The 20,700-nt window shown below is 43.0% G+C and overlaps 1 protein-coding gene across 16 annotated transcripts in view; it reads left to right on the top strand.

Annotated features, from left to right (window-relative positions):
• The window catches only part of SETD1B (SET domain containing 1B, histone lysine methyltransferase), a 104,131-nt gene extending 85,603 nt beyond the window's left edge, over positions 1 to 18,528 (top strand). For 15 of the 16 annotated variants that reach the window (XM_039505267.1, XM_039505263.1, XM_039505254.1 and 12 more), the window contains 7 exons: positions 218 to 670; positions 2,750 to 4,306; positions 9,615 to 9,781; positions 11,344 to 11,475; positions 12,588 to 12,707; positions 14,817 to 14,954; positions 15,716 to 15,889. In XM_039505267.1, the coding sequence (XP_039361201.1) occupies positions 218 to 670; positions 2,750 to 4,306; positions 9,615 to 9,781; positions 11,344 to 11,475; positions 12,588 to 12,707; positions 14,817 to 14,954; positions 15,716 to 15,889 (2,741 nt within the window). Of the gene's footprint in view, positions 1 to 217; positions 671 to 2,749; positions 4,307 to 9,614; positions 9,782 to 11,343; positions 11,476 to 12,587; positions 12,708 to 14,816; positions 14,955 to 15,715 lie in introns of all 16 variants that reach the window. The other variant, XM_039505252.1, reaches the window with a different exon arrangement.
• Positions 18,529 to 20,700: the final 2,172 nt, after the last annotated feature.

Raw genomic sequence — 20,700 nt, 5'->3', positions numbered from 1 at the left:
GGAGGACAGTTTTGTTTTATTTCATTCAAGGAAAAAATATTTTCCCACACTGATTTTTCTTCTAAAAGTAAGCTATATTTTTGTCTAAGGAAACCCTTGAAAATCAAGAGGAAATCCCCAAAAAATCCTTTCAAGGGGATTAATTTCTGTAGTTTCACATGATTGTCTAATGAGGTCATAAAAGGACAGTAATAATAACAACATCTTATCCTTGCAGAAGATGTAGTGAGTCCCACATCTTCCAAAGCCGAAGCTGAATCATCTGATGAAAGTGAGGACTCCTCAGAATTTGAGTCGAGTTCTGACTCGGATGAGGAAGAGGAGGAGGAAGAAGAGGAGGAGGAGGAGGAGGAGGAAGAGGTGCCAGCTGAAGACCAAGATAGAGAAGCCATGGCTGCTGAAATAGAGCTTGAATCTGCTAGTCATGAACTAGCAGATGAAGAAAAAGAGACCATCCTGGAGTTGTTTCCAGTGGATGACTATATGGAAGCAACAACCCTGGCACTAGAGGCACCAGCTATGGCAGTAAAAGAGGAAGAGATGGAAGAAACCAAGCAACAGGAAGATGAAAGTGGTGAAGTGCCAGAGGAATCTACTGCTGCTGAAGGTTTGGTGGTCACGGAGAGAGACCAGGAAGTAAACCTAGTGCCGTCTCCAATATGCATAGCAGGTACAGTGTGTTAATGTATTTTGTCATCTGTTGCTGTAGTATCAAAGTACAATATTCTCACAGTGTATTTTCGGTGCACCTCTTGTCCTTTCCTCCTCATCTCCCCAATAATTGGGTGGTCCTGGAAATGTCCTCACTGAGGAAGGAGGTCTGGATTGAGCTCTTGATCATCTGGTAAAGGTGTTCTGCAGCAGGAGTTCTGCTGCTGAAAATGCTCTGTGCATTGCACCCAAGAGTCTTATCCTAGCCAGGTTAGTGGCAGTGTCCTTCTAGAGCATAACTGTCTTAAGGCATGTCTACACTGTAATAAAAAACCCGTGGCACTGAATCTCAGAGCCCAGATCAGTGGGCTTGGGCAGGAGGGCTGTAAACTTGCCATGTGGGCATTCAGATTCAGGCTGGAGACTGGTCTCTGAGACCCCACGAAGGGGGCTGGGGGTGGGGTTGTGCCTCAGAGCCCAGGCTCCAGCGTGAGTCTGAACATCTAAACTGCTATTGTTAGCCCCACAGCATGAGCCCGAGGCAGCTGACCCAGGCTCTAAGACGCAGTGCTGTGGGTGTTTTATCACAGTATAGACATACCCTTAGGGGTGTGTGAATGAATAAGTGACCTATGAGGTACCATAGAATTAATCTATGAAGTGCCTTGTACATGAGCACTAGGACTCTAAATTTAACGACAGCCAGGAAATGGCTCCTTTAGTGCTTTGGTTCTAAAGGGGCTGTGTGGCTGGGGAATGGAGAGAGACACTTAACAGGGCTTGAGGGGGGTGGAATCGCAGACCTACATTAGGGGGTTTTCACTTAGCTCCCTTGTAAATGAACATTTGTCCCAGCATTGTCAGGAGAAGGAAATTGGTCTTCTGGTGTCTTCCTTAAATTCACAGAGTTGTATGTTATGTGTGAAGACAACCTCCAGGAGATTTTTTTTAAAACTGTTAGTAAAATAGGAGCGAGGTGGGTAAAGTTTGACAATCTAGAGGCTGTGCAAAATACCACCATGCGAGGGACTGGATTCTGCTCCCTGCTCAGCCATTCGCTCCTGGGCTGCCATGGGACCTGGAAGCTCTGTGCTGGCCATAGGCTCACCACTTGGGGACAGAAGGAACTACTTTCTAGAACAAGCTCTGGTCCTTAGAGGACACAGGGAGAGTCTCTGATACATTCTGGAGACAGCCACATTCTGCCACAGGGAAGGTTGCTCTGATGTAGGGAATCTTCATTAGAGGTGGCATATTAGAATGCAGGAGAAATCTATAGCATTAGCATTGGTGCTTCCTATCAAGATATCCCAATGCAATTGCTCAAGAGTGAAATGAGTCAGACCTCCCTGCAAAGGTCAGTAATTCCGGTTTCACATTTGCTCCTTAGCATAGACCTGAGCGAACCCTCCGACTGGCCAGACATTTCCATACTCCTTCCTTTTTCCTCTTGAAAAGGTTATTTCAAGCTGCCTCATAGATTGAGTGTTAGTTCCTTTTGGCCCTAGGCCCTACGGAGGTAAATAAAATACGAGCAAATGAGAGTGTTACAGCTGGAGCAGCATATAAATTGCCTCAGTGATACCAACCGAGTGTATCCACATTTCATTACAGGGGTCTCCCATTTCTTCCATGTTACGTTCACGAGGCTTCCCCTTTGCTCCGTTGCCATTCTTGCTGGCCCTCCAGTTAATTTACTACCTCCTGGAAAAAAACAAAACTAAGGACATCTTAAGGCTCTTACTGCCTACTTACTAACCGCCTTTCCCCAATAATTCACTCATGTTTTTTATGGCAGTAAGAAGCCAGCCAAGTTTTTTGTAAGCAAAGTGTTTTGTAAGCTGCAAACCTTGGTTCTAGCCTCTAGAGAAGCTAGTCCCCAAATTAATAGTATGTTTTCTGGTGGTCCATTAGGGATAACTGTGATCACTTTTGGGTCCTAATTACTCTCCTCTCTACACTTCCAAAATGGGAAAAGTGGCAGTTTTTAAAGCCTCCCAGTGGATATGAGTTGGTTTTGTAATTGCAGCATCTTTAACATGCACACGGTGGGAAATGATTAACAACTGAATGGAGCTCATTCTGTTTTTCTCTCCAGTGGAAGAGTCTGAACTGGATATCGAGCTGGAGCCTAAGGTATTAGAGGGTGCAAAGCCTGACTCTCAAGATGAAGAAGAGAATCTCTGTCTCTCAGCACCAGTGGAGGTATTTGAAGAACCTCTACCCAGTAAGAGCCGCTTCTTCAGTAAGTCTGATGATCGTGACTTAGAAGCCCGAGTTACAGGAAAGCTACTATCCACAGCAGAGGAGGAGGAGGAGAGACTGCCTTGGACTCCTGGACGGGATATAGTGGTCCATTCGGATTCTGATACTCCCATACTTCCAGCTCATAAGGTGCCACCCTCTACACTTCCTCTTCCAACAACGCCTAGTAAAGAGGAACCTTTACTCCCTCCAGAAAATTTCCCTGAACAGTTAACTGTGACCAAAACAGCTCTGGAAGAGGAGCTTCCTAGGACTCCAGGGCGGGATATTATGGCCAAGTCTTCACATGGCTTTGCAAAGTCACAGAGTACGGACACTATTCCAGCCACCCCTGGAAGTGATGCTCCCCTTACGGGAAGCAGCTTGACTTTAAGTTCCCCTCAAGTCCCAGGCAGCCCTTTTTCATATCCATCCCAGTCACCTGGGATTAATAGTGGCATTCCTCGGACTCCTGGGAGGGATTTTAATTTCACGCCTACTTTCCCAGAGCCTGGTGCAACCCTTCCTTGCCTTTTGTCTGGCAAGAAACCATCAGAAGATGAGCCAGATGAGAAATGTTTTAAAGAACCTCTTAGTGCTTCCCGAACGGTCAGCATGAACAGTGTTCCCTCCCCAATTCCCTTTGCTAGCCCTCCAGAAACTGATTTCCACACAGACATAGATTTGCCACCTGACGAGCCAGTATCTGTAGCAGCCCTGCCATGTGTGCCAGTGGATGGAAAGACATCCATAGAGGAGAGCAAGGTAGCTGTGAAATCCATTTTGCTCTCCCCAGAAGCACCTACTGCGTCTCTTCCTCTCCCTCCTACTCCTTCCTCTCTGCCCACCAAAAGGAAACCAGGCCGGCCGAAACGATCACCTCCTTCGGTCCTCTCATTGGAGGCCTACCCCAGCAAAACTTCAGAACCTCCTCCTGTCCCAGTTGCCTTGACTGAAAGTGCTGCGAGCAAAGAGTTGTTGGGCGGGCATCCTGATGCTTTTTATGGACTGAAAGATCCTGAAGCGGTTACCCTAGACTTCAGGAATGACAGCTTCCACGAGAAGGTAATCCCGGAGGCCATAGCAGAGAAACTTCCGTTTAAGGAACTAGAGAATCAGTGGAATGAGGACTTCAAAGAAGAGGAGATTCATGTGAAACCTAAAAGACAGTGGCGGAGGCAGAAAAAGACACCTGAGGACATCCCAGTGATTCCTTCCCCTGAATATTCTCCACATCGGCCCCACTTTCGGCCCCGCTCCGAGTTCGAGGAGATGACCATTTTGTATGATATCTGGAATGGAGGAATAGATGAGGAAGATATCAAGTTCATGTGTATCACGTATGATCGCTTGTTACAGCAAGATAATGGTATGGACTGGCTCAACGATACCCTTTGGGTATACCATCCTTATATCCTTTCACACTGAGGTTCTGGATTGAACCTAAAGCATAATGTTTGCCTTGGAAGAGGCAGTGTATTGGTTATTGTTTTAATCATAATTTTCCCCTCATAGGAATACATATGGATACAGTCAGTGGGGTAAAATATCCCATCTCTTCTGATTCCATGTAAAACATGGTTTCCTCTTCATTTAAAAATGTTCGTGTGACTCAGAGTAACAAAAGGTAGGAAATTCAAGGTTCAGGCTGACACTGCATTTTTCATTCTTCGTTATTTTTCTCCATTCCAAAGGACATGACTTAAGGGAAGCGTGTTGGCTTAAACTTTTAATTTTCTGCCTTTTTATGGCTTGCGTAATAGCCTTAAAATGCATTTTTTTTAATGGATAGAAAATATCCAAAAAGGAGACAAAATTAACTGCACCCCGTACCCTTTTTAGTTTTTGGTATGAAGTCTTTACAAAATCCACTTTACTGAATACCATTTGTCTTCCTCATTTGAAATCTCATTTGCGAAAAATAAATGTTATAAGATTTAAGTAATTGGCATCTACATTAAGAGTACTTTACTTGCTAGGGAAGACTGGGATAAGAAGAGGAGAACTGGACAGCTGAGGGTAGGAATGATGGTGCTGGAAAGGAAGGTTTTCTAAGTGTGTGTGTATGATGTATTTGGTAATTCGCATAATGGCGACTTTTGAGATAAATTCCTTCCATTAACAAACGTTATTCTGACACAGGGATGGGCAAACTTTTTGGCTCAAGGGCCACATCTGGGTATGAAAATTGTATGGCGGGCAATGAATGCTCACGAAATTGGGGGTTGGGGTGTGGGAGGGGGTGAGGGCTCTGGGGTAGGGCCAGAAATGAGGAGTTCACTGTGCGGGAGGGGGCTCTGGGCTGGGCCAGAGGGTTGGGGTGCGGGGGGGGGGGGGTGAGGGCTCTTGGGTGGGGCTGGGGATGAGGGGTTGGGGATGCAGGAGGGTGCTCCGGGCTGGGATCGAGGGGTTAGGAGGGTGGGAGGGGGATCAGGGTTGGGGGAGGGGGTCAGGGGTGCAGGCTCCAGGTAGCACTTACCTCAAGCAGCTCCCAGAAACAGCGGCATGTCCCCCCCTCTGACTCGTACGTGGAGGCATAGCCAGGTGGGTCTGCATGCTGCCCTGTCCGCAGGCGCCACCCCTGCAGCTCCCATTGGTCACGGTTCCTGGCCAGTGGGAGCTGCGGGGGCGGCACTTGGGGCAGGGGCAGCACACGGAGCCCCTTGGCTGCCTCTACACATAGGAACCAGAGGGGAGATGCCGCTGCTTCTGGGAGCTGCGCGGAGCGGGGCGAGCCCTAGACCCCACTCCCCTGTGGGAGCTCGAGGGCAGGATTAAAACGTCTGGAGGGCCGGATGCAGCCCCTGGGCCGTAGTTTGCCCATCCCTGTTCTAACACTGTCCCTTAAGGCCACTGTCTAATCCAGTTAAAAACTTGATTGTAACTTCCCATCAGTGTATCCAATCCTACTTCATTATAAGGTGACTTTATAAAAGTAAGTCTACAGGACTTGGATTTCTTATAACAAGGCATCAAATACGGGGTTGAAGGGCACTTTCAAGTCCATTTGTTATTGCTAATTCCAGACCTTCTGCTTCAGTCCTGTAGTGTTAGAAGAAGGTCATATAAGTGCAGGGTGCATTCCTGGATCGAGCTAAAGGGTTGTGAGTTTCATGCACATGTTTATGAACATACGCTTCCAATCAGACAACGGAATTCTACTTTTACACAGATCCCTTCTTCCAGAAGTGCACATAGTCATGGGTATAACTGCTACAATCTAAATACAGTTGTATGTTAATGCTGCTTTTGAAGTACATTATAAATGTCGGGAGGATGCTTCATTTGGCTGATGGTGATTTTATTACAAGAAAAGGCATTTTCAAGGTTTATGAAGGCCCTTATGTCTTGACAAGTTAAATTGTTTTGGAAAAAAAAAACTTGCCTATGTTAGTAATCCAAGCTATAGATAGTAAATGAAAATTTGTTAATTTAATCTTTTGTTTGTTTTTGCATTCTCAGCTTAAACAATTAAACTGTACTAGTTAGCTACACTTTAGGACCAGTCAGTTTCATTTTTCACTTTTTTTTTTTTTTTTTACTAACTCAGTTTGCAAATGCAGAAGATAATTTTTAGACGTAACATAGTCACGTGTACAGTAACCTGTTTGCAGTGGCTATTTCAAATGCTTACTATCATAGGACTGGAAGGGACCTCGAGAGGTCGTCTAGTCCAGTCCCCTGCACTCATGACAGGACTAAGTATTATCTAGACCATCCCTGACAGGTGTGTGTCCAACCTGCTCTTAAAAAATCCCCAATGATGGAGATTCCACCACCTCCCTAGGCAATTTATTCCAGTGCTTAACCACCCTGACAATTTGGAAGTTTTACCTAATGTCCAACCTAAACCTCCCTTGCTGCAATTTAAGCCCATTGCTTCTTGTCCTGGCCTCAGAGGTTAAGAACAACAATTTTTCTCCCTCCTCCTTGTAACAACTTTTTATGTAATTGAACACTGTTATCATGTCCCCCCTCAGTCTTCTCTTTTCCAGACTAAACAAGCCCAATTTTTTCAATCTTCTTCAGTCTAGTTCATGTTTTCTAGACCTTTCATCATTTTTGTTGCTCTTCTCTGGACTTTCTCTAATTTGTCCACATCTTCCCTGAAATGTGGCATCCAGAACTGGACACAATACTCCAGCTGAGGCCTAATCAGCGCAGAGTAGAGCAGAAGAATTACTTCTCGTGTCTTGCTTACAACACTCCTGCTACTACATCCCAGAATGATGGTCGCTTTTTTTTTTTTGCAACAGTGTTACACTGTTGACTCTCATTTAGCTTGTGGTCCACTATGACTCCCAGATTCCTTTCCGCAGTACTTCTTCCTAGGCAGTCATTTCCCGTTTTGTATGTGTGCAACTGATTGTTCCTTCCTAAGTCAAGTATTTTGCATTTGTCCTTATTGAATTTCATTCTATTTACTTCAGCCCATTTCTCCAGTTTGTGCAGATCATTTTTAATTATAAGCCTATCCTCCAAAGCACTTGCAACCTCTCCCAGCTTGGTATCATCTGCAAACTTTATAAATGTACCGTCTACATCATCTAAATCATTGATGAAGATATTGAACATAACCGGTCCCAGACCTGATCCCTGCTGGACCCCACTCGTTATCCTTTCCAGGATGACTGTGAACCACTGATAATTACTCTCTGGGAATGGTTTTCCAACCAGTTATTCCCCCTCCTTATAGTAGCTCCATCTAGGTTGCATTTCCCTAGTTTGTTTATGAGAAGGTCACGAGAGACAGAATCAAAAGCTTTACTATGCTCAAGATATATCACGTCTACTGCTTCCCCCCATCCACAAAGCTTGTTACCCTGTCAAAGAAGGCTATCAGGTTGGTTTGACATGATTTGTTCTTGACAAATCCATACTGACTGTTACTTATCATCTTATTATTTTCTAGATGTTTGCAAATGAATTACTTAATTATTTGCTTCATTATCTTTCCGGGTACAAAAGTTAAGCTGACTGGTCTGTAATTCCCCGAGTTGTCCTTATTTCCCTTTTTATTGATTGCACTATATTTACCTTTTTCCAGTCTTCTGGAATCTCTTCCATCTTCCATGACTTTTCAAAGATAATCGCTAATGGTTTAGTCAGCTCCTTGAGCATTCTGGGATGCATTTCATCAGGCCCTGGTGACTTGAAGACATCTAACTTGTCAAAGTAATTTTTAACTTGTTCTTTCCCTATTTTATTATAGTGGCAATAAATCCTTGTAGGCAAGGTTTATTGAACTGAAGAGCTTGTTTTAGGGCCATCTGGTGAAAATGAAAATTGGTGTCATAACTGTTTTAATAGTCTTGCAATATGATGTGATATAATAATACTCTGTCCTCCTGTATTGCCTTGACCTAGAACCTCAAAGCACTTAACAAACACTCATGAATCCTTGCCATACCCTTGTATGGGGGGAAAAATCATTATCATTGCAATTGCACAGTTGTGGAAACTGAAGCACAGAGAAGTGAATTTTGTCACCCAGAGTCAGCTGGGATTAGTGGCAGAGCAGAGAATATAACCTTTTGTTCCCATCCGCAGCTCCAACCACTGCACAGTGCTGTTTTCTATATAGATCCATATTAGGGAGAGGAAGGATGTGGGTGAACATTTAATATTATAACCAAACGAGTCCTAAATTTTGCTTGGCCAATTAGGAGTGCAGAATGGGGTTTGGAATATCTGCCTGGACCTGGTTCTGCTCCTGTGAAAGTCCGGGGAGCTGTGCTATTAAGGCTAATCAGGAGCTGGCTTTGAGAGAGGGAGTGTCTCCTTGCCCTCTCTAGCACTATATCAAGTGATGATTCTTTGCTGCCGTGATACGTTCGTGGTATCTTGATCACAGTCTGAGATGTTGTGAGGAAGTTCTAGAAACACTACAAGTCATTAAAAACAGAGCAAACTGCTTAGCCAGGTACTCAGCTGGCTGCTGTCTCTCTGTCCATGGTCATGCACTTTGCAGAAGTCCTCTCCCAAACAGCCTTTTCTTGACAGATGGGCCCATTCCTCTCTTCCATTTCATTAGATTTCTTCGTTATTCTCTGTGTTAATGTATTTTGCTGTCCCAGAGCATTACAGTGACAAATAAAGAAATGTCCGTTTCTCATGTGGGGATGTAGGGTTGCCCTAAAAACTATTTAATTTTCTGAGCTCATGGAAGGTACCAGATTGTTGGCCCTGGAGGCTGAAGTTCTTTCAGTAGCTATTGATCACGTACAGCATGGAAAACAGCAGTGCTGATTTGTCCCACTACCACTCTGCCCCATCCTTTACCTTGAGGGACCCAACTCTTGGGGTGAGCAATTAGTTTGGTCTTTGTTGCCCGAACAGTCCCTGGCCTCTTTGTGGAGACTATCAACTAGTGCCAATAGTGATGGTGTCCTTTATCTACAGGGAAGTAGACTGAGATGCCCAAACTCAGTTGACATGGTCACCACGGAACCATTAGCTGGAAACCACTTTCATTTGATGAATCCTAAAACCTGTAAAAGAAAATGTGCAAACCTTTCCAGTGTCCAGTTGCCTGACAGTTAGATTTCCACTTCTCTAGCAGCTTGTTCTGGCAAATGGTCTTAATTTCCTTCTTTCTTTCTTCTTTTTTTTAAATAGCATTGAAATTGTCCACATGGCTGTAAGAACCAAATACCAAGCAGAGTGTTTTGTTGTCTGATTTCCACGTGTAGCTGGGTTTCTCCTTAACTTAGTTCCACCTACTAGCTTTTCTACCCCGAAGAAGAAGAAGCGGGATGATGGCATGCGGGAACATGTTACCGGTTGTGCACGAAGTGAAGGCTATTACAAAATTGATAAGAAGGACAAACTTAAATACCTCAATAATAGTCGTGCATTTGCAGAGGAGCCGCCAGCTGATACACAAGTAAGGAGACTCTTATTGTTGACTGCTTCCTTGTGTTAACTGGATTTGTCTTGAAATGTGGTGTTAGTAACTCTCCTCTCTGAGATGGAATTAAGCCAGTGCCCCAGTATGGCTTTCCCTGTTGGAAGTATTGCCTTTCAGTTGAGAAATAAAACAGAGATCCTATTGATTCAAGGTCATCAAAGGTCCCAAGCTATTTTCTGTAAGAGTGGGGGTGTCTTCCCCCGTGTCTTGGCCAAATTCTAATATGGGGAAATGCATTCTGCTACTTAAATGTCCCTGTTGGTAGAGCTATATATGGTGTCCTTCATCTCCTCTCCTAAACTGTTCTGCGTTGTCACTGGTGTTTTCTCAATGGCTGCTGCATTGCACCCCATTGCAGGGGTATTTCCACGGTGGCAGAAGTGAAACGATCCTTATGTATATGTATAGTTTGTCATTCTGGAAGTCCTTTGTTTTTCAATATAGATCTAAAATACTTTATTGGGGCTGCGTATACCAAAGTATCATGATGCAGAGCAAGGAGGTGTTATAGAGTGATTAGAGGAATGGAAAGATTTGTACATGAAGAGAGACTGAAGACTCATAGACTCTCAGGTCAGAAAGGGACCATCACGATTATCTAATTTGACCTCCTGCACATTGCAGGGCACAGAACCTTCCCCACCCTCTCCTGTAATAGACCCATTACTTCAGAAACTGTGACTGTTTGGTTAGAGAGGGGAGGTGATAGAGGTAATCAAATTAATCAGACACAGAGAGAAGGCAAATCAAGAGCTCCTATTTACCTTTTCTCATGATGAAAGAACAAGGGGACATTTCGTGAAATTGAAAGTTATTGAATCTAAAACTGATCAAATGAAATATTCTTTTACACAAAGCATAACTAAACTACTGAAGTAATTTCCAGAAGGTGTCAGTAAGGCCAAGAGTTTAGTGTAGTACTCAAGATGGGATTAGACTTTATATGGATAATGAGAAACTCCACAATTGTATTAGGTAGGATTAAAAAAAAATCTCGTTAGAAGGGATATAAGACCTCGTGCTGCAAGGGAACAGCCAACCACTGACTGACTAGGATTAGGAAGAAACTTACCTCTAAGAGCAAATGAGTCAGTATGTGTCCACTATGAAGGTTTTGCACCTTCTTCTAAAGCATCTGGTAGTTCCCACTGTCAGAGACCAAATACTGGGCTACATAGACCACTGGCAACTGACCAGTTGATCAAGTCTTACAATGTCTGTGTTCTGTGGCAGAGTTGGAAGTAGAACCCAGGAGTCCAGATGCTCTGAAACCTGCTTTACCTAGTAGACCATGCTGCAGATATACTGTCGGGAGGAGTTTTTCACTAGCCAGGGCAGACTGTGTTAACTAATCCAATAGTTTCTACTCTGTTTTCTACTCTGTTCTGTGATGAGAGATGTACTGCATGTGTGAGGATGTGCATCAAACTCCTCACCGGTTCGGCTTTCATCTCTCATTTGTCTCTAGGAAATGTACGAATGGGTTGCCCCAGATCTTTTCAATTTGCAACTCCTAAACCGTTCTTCCTTGTTTGCAGGGAATGAGCATCCCTGCCCAACCTCATGCTTCCACCCGCGCGGGCTCCGAGAGGAGGTCAGAGCAACGCCGGCTTCTGTCATCCTTCACTGGTAGCTGTGACAGTGACCTACTCAAATTTAACCAACTGAAGGTAGGTCACGCCACCAGATTTCTATTCTGTGAATTGGAGAGCACAGGTCGGGTGCTGGTTAGGAATAAGCTAAGGCCAGGCCAGTTAAAAGGCACAGATCCATGACAAAACGTGTGGTTTATAAATCTAGCTATGATGCCATATATCCGTATGACATTAAACTGTGTATTATGCCGTAGCAGTATGTCTGGGAGCAAGAGCTACTTAGTACAATATGTCCAACTGCATGAACAAGGGGGTTGATAATGGGGCAAAGAGACTCCTCTGTAAATGGTGGGTTCCAATCTAGTTCAGGTCAGTAGTAACCAGAAGTAGTTACCATCTGATGGCTGTGTAGCCTGTGTGAAATTAGATGGTGATCTCTGTCCAGTTCCTAGTGGACAGGTATTCACATCACAAAAACCTCCTCCACATTTGGGCACCCTTGTTCGTCGTCTCAGTGACGGTTTGGGAGGGATTTCCAGACTGAACTGTCTTCTCACCCCTTAGTAGCACTGTCTCTTCAGAACAGCAGGTAGTTTGAGGTATTTTGGCCTGGGGTATTGACTTTCGGGAGCACTAAATACACTTCAAATTCCAAACAATACAATCACTAGATCTCTTTGATCTAATGTTCAAATACCTAAATGGAATGGAAAGTTGCAAATCAAAGGGAAATCCATGGGGCAGAGGTCAGTGTATATACGCTGGGGGGGTTAACACATGATAGGCAGTGACAATAAAACAGGAACCAGACAATCAATGACCAAATGGAGCTGAGCCCCAGACCAAAAGTGTGTGCTTACTACAACCCATTAGACACTAGTGCAAAGGAGATATAGCCCAAAAGGGCCTGTTCTACCAACTTGCACAAGAACACGCAGTGAATCGGGGCAGGGCTGGGAGTAGAACCCAAGAATCAAGACGACGTCTTCCCTTCTCTAACCACTAGACTACGCTCCTTTTCACAGCTAACATGGAGGTAATTAATAGTCTGATTTAACTATAGAGTCAGGTGCCACATGCTGAAATGTCCCACTTGTGGCATGGAACAGACTGCAGATGTGCTGGGTACTGTGCAGATTGCTGTTTCCTTTTTTGCTCATGATGGTTTGGGGTTGTTTTGTACACAGTTCCGGAAGAAAAAGCTAAAATTCTGCAAGAGTCACATTCATGACTGGGGCCTTTTTGCTATGGAGCCCATTGCAGCTGACGAGATGGTGATTGAATATGTGGGTCAGAACATCAGACAGGTAAGCTCTATTTCCCCATGGGTGACCACAGGGCCTTTGCCATGACTCAGTCAGAATGGAAGACCTCTACTTCATGAAGTGTGGAAGGCCACATGTATCTGTCCTCAGTAGCATCGCTCTTCATACCTACCTGGTTTTATTCATCATCTCCATCCCGCTTGTAAATTCACAAACACTAAAGATTCCTTGAGGCTTTCAATACCACACAATGCATACATCCTGAGTGTATCTTCTGGGGGGGGTTGTGCATGGGTCAGTTCTCTTGCTCTGTTTCCTCCTGCCTGTTCTCTGGAAACCATTTCAGAGAGTAACATATGTAAGGCGAAATCATTGTGCAGAAACCTATTGATGATGTTATGTCACATCTGTTTGGAAATGAGGGTAAGATAGAAGACTCCAATTTATGATTTTTGACAAGACAAGTTTAAAATACTTTTGTTCCCATGGTGGACTGGATGGTCTCTTTAATGCTGAGTGGCAAAGCCTCGGTGTGCTTTTAAAAAAAGGGTTGTTTAGAATCCCCGATAAATGTAGGCTGGAGCAGAATTTCTTGAAATAGGATTAAATCCAGACATATTCTCAGAATTTTTGTCTTTTTTTTTTTTTTTTTTTTTTTAATAGAGTGCCATAAATTTACACAGCCCTTTAGCTACCCATTCACTGCTCTGGACAAACATACAATCTCTAAGTCAAATGAGACACAGACTTGAAGAAGCTGTGCTATAGATAAGGCTGAGAGTAACCTACTTTTTGAAAGATGATTAGTGTAAGGGCTCTAAAATCCAAATTTGGGGTCATTTGAGCAGTTGGGTTCCTGAGATACAGCTCCTCCCACCCCATAAACATCAGCTGTTTACAAAAAAATCACACGATTCTCTTGAAATTTTGTTGCCCACATCTGGGACTCAAACTAATGCTCTGATCTTCCCCAAAATGATACAATCCCATGGGATTGTTCTCAGCTTGTGCACTGGGGAAGCAACACTGAATAAATTATTGAGAGTAAAGTTTGGAACTCCAGGTCAGCATAAGCTAACCTGGTGTGTCGAAACCAGTGAAATTGCACGCGTGGCAAGACTTGAGCTCTGTTGAAGCCATAGGGTGTGCACAGGGGCGGTTCTATGTATTTTGCTGCCCCAAGCACGGCAGTCAGGTGGCTTTCGGCGGCACGCCTGCAGGAGTCCGCTGGTAACACAGATTCGGCGGCATGCCTGCGGGAGGTCTGCCAGTCCCGCACCTTCAGCATACTTGCCGCCAAAGCTGCAGGACCGGCGGACCTCCCACAGGCATGCCGCCAAAGGCAGCCTGACTGCCGCCCTCACAGCGACCGGCAGGCCGCCCCCCACGGCTTGCTGCCCCAGGCACGCGTTTGGTGCGCTGGTGCCTGGAGCCGCCCCTGGGGATGCAGGCAGCTCAAGGTTACACACTGTGCTCATTGAGCCTCAGCTGCACCGATGCACTGTGAGTTCAAGCCCTACCCTTGGCAGATTTCAGAGCTGTGCATTGTTCACAGTAGCTATTCTCTGCCTGTATCGTGCAGGGGCTCTTTTTGGAAATTTTGCCTTGACCAAATGTCTGGTTTAAGAGCGTAATTTTAAAGTTCTCTAAAATCCACATGCAGAGTCCGATTTTACTTTAGAAGTATTGTCAAGGCAGAAATTGAGCGGGATGTGATGAAAGGAATACAAATGACGGGGACATGGGTTCTTGGATACACATTCCTCCTTACGTGAGCTGGTCATAGCATTTTTGGAGTCTTACAATCTTTTTCAGTGCAGAGCTAGAGGCCTTGCCGAGTGTTGTCCTCCATGTAGGTTTCAGTGGTATATGGATTTAAAATGTAAAGCAGGCTTTTCCAAAGTCCAAGGGAATTAGGTGCTGAATCCCATTTGAAATTCAGTGCCTAATCTTTGAAAATCCCATCCTAAATGCTTGTCCTTTGAATTCTAAGCCTATCTTCTCTTGAATAATTTGGGGTCGTAAATATCTTTTTAAATCCTGAATGGGAGTTTTGGTTTGTGCCTTTTAAATTGACTGCATGTAAATCCCTTGTACTTTACTGCCTGTCTCTACGGCACACGCTGACTCGACAATTGGTTTGCCCGGTAGGTCATTGCAGACATGCGAGAGAAACGATACGAGGATGAAGGCATTGGGAGCAGTTACATGTTCAGGGTCGACCATGACACCATCATTGATGCAACAAAATGTGGAAACTTTGCCAGGTTTATTAATCATAGCTGCAATGTAAGTATCACTTTGCTTATGCTTCCAAGAGTTGGCTTTTACTTACAGATAAACCAGCCAGCCACTCAGTTATACTCAGAGGTGATGATGTTTAATAGGAGCTGTAATCAACATATTGATAAGCTGATGTGGGTCAAGAACTGGTATGAGGGGACTGGAAGATGTAAGTTACAACAATTTAGAGTCAGCTCTGAATTTGGCCCCAGAAACCCGACTGTAGCTAAGGGTCCTGGAGAGACACTATTGCACGGTGTTTAGAGAAAGTGTATTTAAAACAAAACAGCACTGCTATGGGAACAGCCTCCAAATGGTGTTCATGTAGGAACAGGGTTGTCTGTCTCCTGCAGGCAGGGACTCTGCCTTCGCCTGTGTTCTGTACAGTACTGGGCAGACTGTGTGCACTCAATAAGTAATAATTTGGGTGTCTGAGTCATTATTGCCGCCCACCTGAGATTCCAAAGCCTGTAGGAGCCATTCATGCTGACTGTACAAACTGTCATCATTTGTACCTTGGAAGAAGTATAGTGAAGGCTGAGCTTTGTTTTCTGTCTTACTTCCCCCAATAAATCTTCCCATTCCCATGAGGAATTGAGTATGGCAGGAGAAAGTGAAAGCCCCACACCCCAGCCCCAGGAAAAGTACCTGTGCCCCTCTGTAAAAATAATTGCAGCAACTCAGCTGATTTAAATAACTTCAAAAGAAGCCTGCAAATCTAAAACTTACAGAAAATTAACCCCTTTCCTAATTTGTTACCCCTGCAGCCAAATTGTTATGCTAAAGTCATCACCGTGGAGTCTCAGAAGAAGATTGTCATCTACTCTAAGCAGCACATCAACGTGAATGAGGAAATTACTTACGACTACAAGTTTCCGATCGAGGATGTAAAGATCCCATGTCTGTGCGGCTCTGAGAACTGCAGGGGGACCCTGAACTAATCCCGAGGCTTCTTGTCACACTTGCACCTTCGGCCATGTCAGAACTGCAGTAACCAGGTGTGGTTGCACTTTGCCAAAAAAGAGAGAGAAGAAAACCAAGCAAGTTTCGCACTTCTGTCAGGATCACAAGTGAAAGCAAAAAGCGCACATGCATAACTAGGACTGTTCACGTTTCAGGTGCTCTTCCTCGTCAGATCCAACACACACAAAAGGTGATTACCACTTCGTGGCATAGTATATCCAAACACTAGCTTCTCTCTGTTCAGTCTCTATATTATTGCTCATCGTACGATAATGGTACCTTTGTTGTTGTTGTTGTTTTTGTTGTAAACCTTTGTCTTTCCATAAATGCTGCTACCTTTTTCTCATCAGTTTGTTGTTTGAAAAAGACATTCAACGTTTAAATGTGAAGCAGAGACTGAAAATGCCATAAAGGGTTGTTGGGAGCTTGGTTGGCTGAAATTGCACAGACTTTTCAGAGTAAGCTGTAAATAAATGTATGGTTGATGTTACAGAGCAAGCCAGAGGCTTGGGTGCGAGTGTGTGTGTGTGTGTGTGTGCGTGTGTGTGTGTGTAGGCGTGTGTGAGTATGCTTGGGTGTGTCTACAGTGAGACTGTAAATGAACTGTCCTGCCTTTTCCTTAGAGATGGGCCTGATCAATTCCTCTGACCCAAACATCCTGGAAAGCAGGGGAACATTCAGCTCTGTAATGGACCTGAACTTAATGCCTTAGGCTCACCTCTAATTTTCACATGCCATGCTGGTATTTTGGGGGGATCAATAGCTCTATTACCATACAGAAAAAATATTTAATACCACAATCTGCATAATTAATAAGTTTAATCAGTTACTTCGTCCTTACTCGCAAAAGGTGGCTTGATAAATGGCCTTTTCGGTATCTACATTTCTGGTGGATCTATTCCTCTTTCATTCAAAATACTGAGGCTGAAATTAAATGATCAGTACAGTCATTGTTTATGCTGTAGAAATCTTACTGTCTTTTAAGCATACACTACTAGAACAGTTCATAGAAGATGGCACTGAGATTTCTTTCCCTGTAAGAAACCAACGGCTGGGTTTCTTTTGTTGTTTATTTCCAACTTCGCCTCCTGACACGCAGCCTCTTTTCCCTCCCTTCCATGACTTTTCATTCAGACTGTTTGATCTGCACTTGTATGGGTGAGATACTTGTTCTACTACTAAAGGGCTATGTTCTGCCACTCTCACTCACACTGAGTAGTACCTGAAATTAGTCCCATTCATTTCAATAGGACTAATTATGGATTAAGGCACTGCTCAGAGTGCGTGAGGGTATCGGAGTCTGTCCCAAACTGCGTACAGTATGAAAATTGTTTTTTTAAAAAGTTTAACTTCCAAATAAAAACATTATTTTCCTTTTAGTAAGTGTAGGTTGTAATGAAATCCTCGGTTTTATACTAGGGGTTCCATTTCAAATGAGCCAGAATCCAATGCAAGTATTTATTTTGATCTGAAATATTATTTGGTAAGCAGATCAGTCTTTCAAACCGTATTCAATTCCTCCTGCTTACAAGTGGAACTTAGTTGTACTAAGCCATTTTAAAAAACAACAACAGTTTGTAGAGGGGAAAATGGTACTGTTATCCCAGTAACTAAAAATCTTTTCCCTTTAGAGTAACTTGGACAACTGAGTTCATACTCTCTTCAGTCTAGTGACGATTACTGCCTGATCATGCTTCAATGATCAGAAGTTGGAATCTTGGAAATGAGTTTTTTAGGAGTTATTTATACTGCATATGTATTTGCCAGGACTGTATTACAGTATGTAGCATGTAATATGGGGTCGACTTCTATATTTCATTTCTTTTTCAAGCAAAAGGCCTAGCGGAGCTGGAACATATGACTGATACAAGCTGCCTTAACATTATCTGCATTTCTAGCTGAGGATAGTTACATTGTCCCTGAGATTGGACATGCAATAGTCTCTCCTTTTTATTTATTTTGGTTTTGTTTTGGTGATTTTTTTTTTTCCCCCCAGTAAATGCTTTCTGAAAATTTCCTCAACAGTGGGTATTTGTGACCCAAAGACGTAAATTTATTAGAAGCACAAGTGGTTTCTGTCTTTGAGAGCTGGTTATAACTACAGATTCATTGGGGGCATTTTGGAATTAAGCCAACTGCTCCTTTATTTGTTTTAATATGATTCTTCCTTTCATACTGTATCTCCAGTTGGCATGTCTAAGGCTTTGGGGACTGCACTAAAGCTTTGTGTTTCAGAACTAAAGTTCTGAATGTCAAACCCATATTCATTTCTCTGCCTTCTTCCTTTCCATCCCTTCAAACTACTGTATCAACATTGGTTTCTTACAAATACATTGTCCAGTTTGCATGTACAATATGTTTCCTATGACACTGATGACCCCAGTGGATTGTGAGGGATGATAGGGTGGCCACATGCAATTGCCTTTGTCTTTATTATGGAGAAGCAGCCTATAGAGACTCTGGCCAAGATTTAAAAAATGAGACTAATACTAGTTTCCGAGGGTGAAATTTTCAAAAGGGCTGAAGTACCATTACCTTCTACGTCACTCTGGCACTTCTGAAAATGTCATCCCTAAATCCCCATTTAGGCTCTTAAATAACTACCCTGACTTTCGAAAGTGTTCAGCGCCCAGCTGCTTCCATGGGGGCAGCTGAGTGCTCAGCGCTTTTGAAAAAACCAGGTTACATATTTTCAGAGTCTAAATATGAGCTTAGAAGCCTGACTTCATGCTTCCTTTTTTGTTTGTTTGTTTGTTTCCCTTCAGAATCTTGGCTTGCAGGGCCCAGTATGCAAAGCTTCCATCTTGAATTGAGCAGCCTCTGAGTGGGCCAGGATGGAGTATTTGATGGTGGGACTTGTAGTCTCCAAAGGATGTCTCAGCTGACATTAAATGGGCGGCAGCAATGGCCTCCATTTTATGCATTCTAGTTTTGGCTGCCTCATTCCTGGCTAGTCACTCACGTGGTCTTGGTTGGGCAATGTGTGGGCACTCTGTAGATACAAATATGTATTTGGGCTGCCGTACCAGTTACACATTTTATGACTCTTCCTAGTTACGAAGGCTGGTACAAAACCTAAGATTGTAGAGCAAAATGGAGAGAACATAATGTGGAAGGTATAGACATCAGCCCAAGGCTGGCACAGCCTCATGCCCTGCTAAACGGGGTGTTACCATAGCCATTAAAAGCTCATTGCAATGTGGGAAGTTTTCAAGGAGGGGAGAAGAATTAAAATTAAAGCTTGCCAGGCATTGTTCTTTGGGGGGGTATTTACAGAAGTATTTTTCTGTATTTAATTGAAGACCACATCCTTAATTCTGCTTGGGCTTACATTAACAACGAACAAAAAGATTGAATGTGTTCCCTGTTAAATTTTCTCCCCTGAAACTGAATCACTTTAATGTGTCTGCTACGTGAAACAATCCCAGAAAATAACACAAAAGTTGTGGAAATGTAGTTGCAAGCCTTATTATTGTCCCCAAGCGTGAATGCGCTGGCTTTAGTTACGTTTGAAAATGCCTTAGAAATCGGCATATATAGTAAGTGCCCTCTCTGCTTGAAAAACCTGCATGTCCTGCCTGCCGTGTTCATTTATCTGTCAGTTTCAAACCAATATTTTCCAATTCCAGAACTATGTTGGGTCCCATAAGTAATCTGTAACTATCAAGGGGTGGGAAGGGGCTCATCTTGCAGATATTTATATTGTACAGAACAGCTTATTTCTACAAGAACAACATTTTTAAACTCTGACAATGTAGACAGTAGATTCAGCTCTGGTTTTTGTGACCTTTTTCAGGGATCATTTCAGTGCATTTCTATATAAAATAAAAATTTAAGGAAAAAAGGATTTTGAAGTTTAAAAAAATGCATCTTCTGTACATAGGCAAACTTAAGAATCTTCTCTTCAGACACTGTTTCTTGTAGAAACATGTTGAATTTTTTTGCTGATTTCTTTGTACTTCAAGAGCATGTAAATAATTTATTAAAAGTGACTATTGTAATTTGGAGTTCTTTTTAAAAAGAAGATTCCAGCTCTAACTCATGTCAGGAAGACGGGAGAGGGAGAAGGAATGCGTATAGAAAAGGAGCTGGTGGCATTTACAGCTTGTGTCAAGCTTTGTATAATGTAAATTCTGTATAAAATTTTTTTTGTTTTTTTGGTCAAATAAGTAGATGAAATTAGAAGCATTAAGAAACTGAAGAGAAAAGTATGCCAAGTGGAGGCTTTTTTTTTTTGCCAGTCTGAAATCTAATGTGCAAAATCTATTTATTTCAAGCGAGGAAATATGTACAGTCTATTAATAGACGACCTAAAATGTATTTAAGCAAATCTGCATCTGGATTTTTTCAATTTAATGTTTTGTTTTTATAAATTTCCTCTTTAATTGCAATTGTAATATTTGTTCAAGTGAAAAGAAACACATTTGTAAAGGACACTCTAATCCAATCGGCAGTTTTAAAAACAAAACCCAAAAAGCTGCCCTCATTCCTTGCTGTTTCATGGGTTCTGTAAACAGGTTGTTTTAATTCACAGTGTGAAAGTTAAGGGCCTCCTTTAAAAGGAGGCAGGTAAAATGGTTTGCAATAAATGAAAATTCTGCTTTTTTTTTTTAAGTTCTTTTTTAAAAAATCTCTGCTTTGAAGATTTAGGATTTCTGCTTTCTCTTTTGTTAAGCAAATTTATAAATTTAGGGATGTTTTGTGCATATAGATTCTGTCATCAGTATGTATCTTGTTTTGAAGAAAGTGTTTTGTTGTGGATGTGTCATGCTGTATATATTTGTTCATA

The sequence above is a fragment of the Mauremys reevesii genome, linkage group 18, assembly GCF_016161935.1.
Source record: "Mauremys reevesii isolate NIE-2019 linkage group 18, ASM1616193v1, whole genome shotgun sequence".
Classification (NCBI taxonomy): domain Eukaryota; kingdom Metazoa; phylum Chordata; order Testudines; family Geoemydidae; genus Mauremys; species Mauremys reevesii.
This window is presented reverse-complemented; position numbering and strand designations above follow the sequence as displayed.